We start from the raw sequence: 1,834 nt of genomic DNA, 5'->3' as shown, positions 1-1,834 counted from the left end.
GATCAACAAGTCTCGTGAGTCGTGGGGGGATCCCATCTCTCTCTTTCCGAGCGGGGAATCCCGGGGTGGGGGGATTTGTCTTTGGGGGTGGGTGATGAAGAATCGCGGCTTTCGCACCGGGGACAAAACCGAATCATCCGAACTCGACTCTTTTTATGGTTTTCTTTGCCTAGGAGGGAAGATCCTCGGGGTGCTGGCGCTCTTTCTGGTGATGGTTTGGTACTCGATCTCCCGGGAAGACAGGTACATACAGCTGTGAGTGGCTTTTCTTAAAAATTTCAAGGACCTCCTGCCCTTTTCTTTTCCCTCTCGCCGGGATGCCGGAGCATTTTGGCCATTTTTTTTGGGAGGAAGAGGAAAAAAATTCACTATGAGGAGACAGAAAGCAGGGGAGGTTTATGAGCGGGGCAAGAGAGACCTCTTCTGATGCAAGGCTGCAAGCTCAACAAATAAATCCCCAAAGCACAGCTGATTTTAAATCTTTCTGACAATATCCCCAGTGGCTTGAATCCCACCGTGGTGGTGGGTGGGAGGAGATGTAGAGGAGCAGGATTAACTTATTTCTTTATTTATTTTTAACCCCCCTTACAGCTTTTATTTCCCTGTGCAAGAAAACAAGACGTGTCCCCTCGGGGAGGTTGAAAAAAAAGCGGCGCAGCTCATCGGGAAGTGAGTATCGAGGTCGGGGAGGGAGGTTCCCCACCTGCCCTGAACCCTCCGTTGCCGTCTGACCTGGCCCCTTTGCTCCTCGGCAGCTACACGAGGGACCACCCGCTCTTCTTGCAGCTGAAGGACTATTTTTGGGTGAAGACGCCGTCGCTCTACGAGCTGCCCTATGGCACCAAAGGAAGCGGTGAGCCTCGCTGGGCGTCCATCTGCAAGTCTTTCCTTTTCCCCCTCCACCTGCCCTGAACCCTCCGTTGCCGTCTGACCTGGCCCCTTTGCTCCTCGGCAGCTACACGAGGGACCACCCGCTCTTCTTGCAGCTGAAGGACTATTTTTGGGTGAAGACGCCGTCGCTCTACGAGCTGCCCTATGGCACCAAAGGAAGCGGTGAGCCTCGCTGGGCGTCCATCTGCAAGTCTTTCCTTTTCCCCCTTTTCCTTTTCCCCCTTTCCTTTTCCCCCTTTCCTTTTCCCCCTTTCCTTTTCCCCCTTTCCTTTTCCCCCTCTCCTTTTCCCCCTCTCCTTTTCCCCCTCTCCTTTTCCCCCTCTCCTTTTCCCCCTCTCCTTTTCCCCCTCTCCTTTTCCCCCTCTCCTTTTCCCCCTCTCCTTTTCCCCCTCTCCTTTTCCCCCTCTCCTTTTCCCCCTCTCCTTTTCCCCCTCTCCTTTTCCCCCTCTCCTTTTCCCCCTCTCCTTTTCCCCCTCTCCTTTTCCCCCTCTCCTTTTCCCCCTCTCCTTTTCCCCCTCTCCTTTTCCCCCTCTCCTTTTCCCCCTCTCCTTTTCCCCCTCTCCTTTTCCCCCTCTCCTTTTCCGGAGGAGATCTTGGCAGCAACGGGGCAACCCCCGGGACGTTGGAGCTTTCTTGCTCACTTTCTCCTCACCCTTGCTTTGCAGAAGACGTCCTCCTGCGCTTGCTGGCCATCACCCACTACTCCCTGCCCGAGAGCATCCAGAGGTAACACCGGGGTGGGTTTGGGGGCTTTTCTGGCTTTTTCTGCTTTGTTTTCATCGTCGACCCTCTTGGGAGGGGGAAATTTCCGCGTTGAGTTGGCAGAAGGAACCTCTGTGACCCGGGAAGCTTCGTGGAGGGGACGACGTGGAGTTAAGACTCCCCATCTTGGGGGCGTTAAAGCCACCTTGTTGGGGGCAGATGTGGTTGAGACGGGGGCTTT

General features: G+C 55.0%; 1 protein-coding gene across 1 annotated transcript in view; it reads left to right on the top strand.

Moving 5' to 3' along the window:
* Nucleotides 1-173: 173 nt before the first annotated feature.
* ST3GAL4 (ST3 beta-galactoside alpha-2,3-sialyltransferase 4) overlaps nucleotides 174-1,834 on the top strand; it is a gene marked incomplete at both ends in the record, with an annotated part of 2,290 nt that continues 629 nt past the window's right edge. The window contains 4 exons of the mRNA XM_009864242.1: nucleotides 174-243; nucleotides 592-669; nucleotides 756-853; nucleotides 1,557-1,615. Of these exons, the coding sequence (XP_009862544.1) occupies nucleotides 174-243; nucleotides 592-669; nucleotides 756-853; nucleotides 1,557-1,615 (305 nt within the window). The remainder of the gene's footprint in view (nucleotides 244-591; nucleotides 670-755; nucleotides 854-1,556; nucleotides 1,616-1,834) is intronic.

Source organism: Apaloderma vittatum, unplaced genomic scaffold (genome assembly GCF_000703405.1).
Source record: "Apaloderma vittatum isolate BGI_N311 unplaced genomic scaffold, ASM70340v1 scaffold26472, whole genome shotgun sequence".
Classification (NCBI taxonomy): domain Eukaryota; kingdom Metazoa; phylum Chordata; class Aves; order Trogoniformes; family Trogonidae; genus Apaloderma; species Apaloderma vittatum.
The sequence above is the reverse complement of the archived record's forward strand: the minus strand, read 5'-3'. Positions and strand labels throughout refer to the sequence as shown.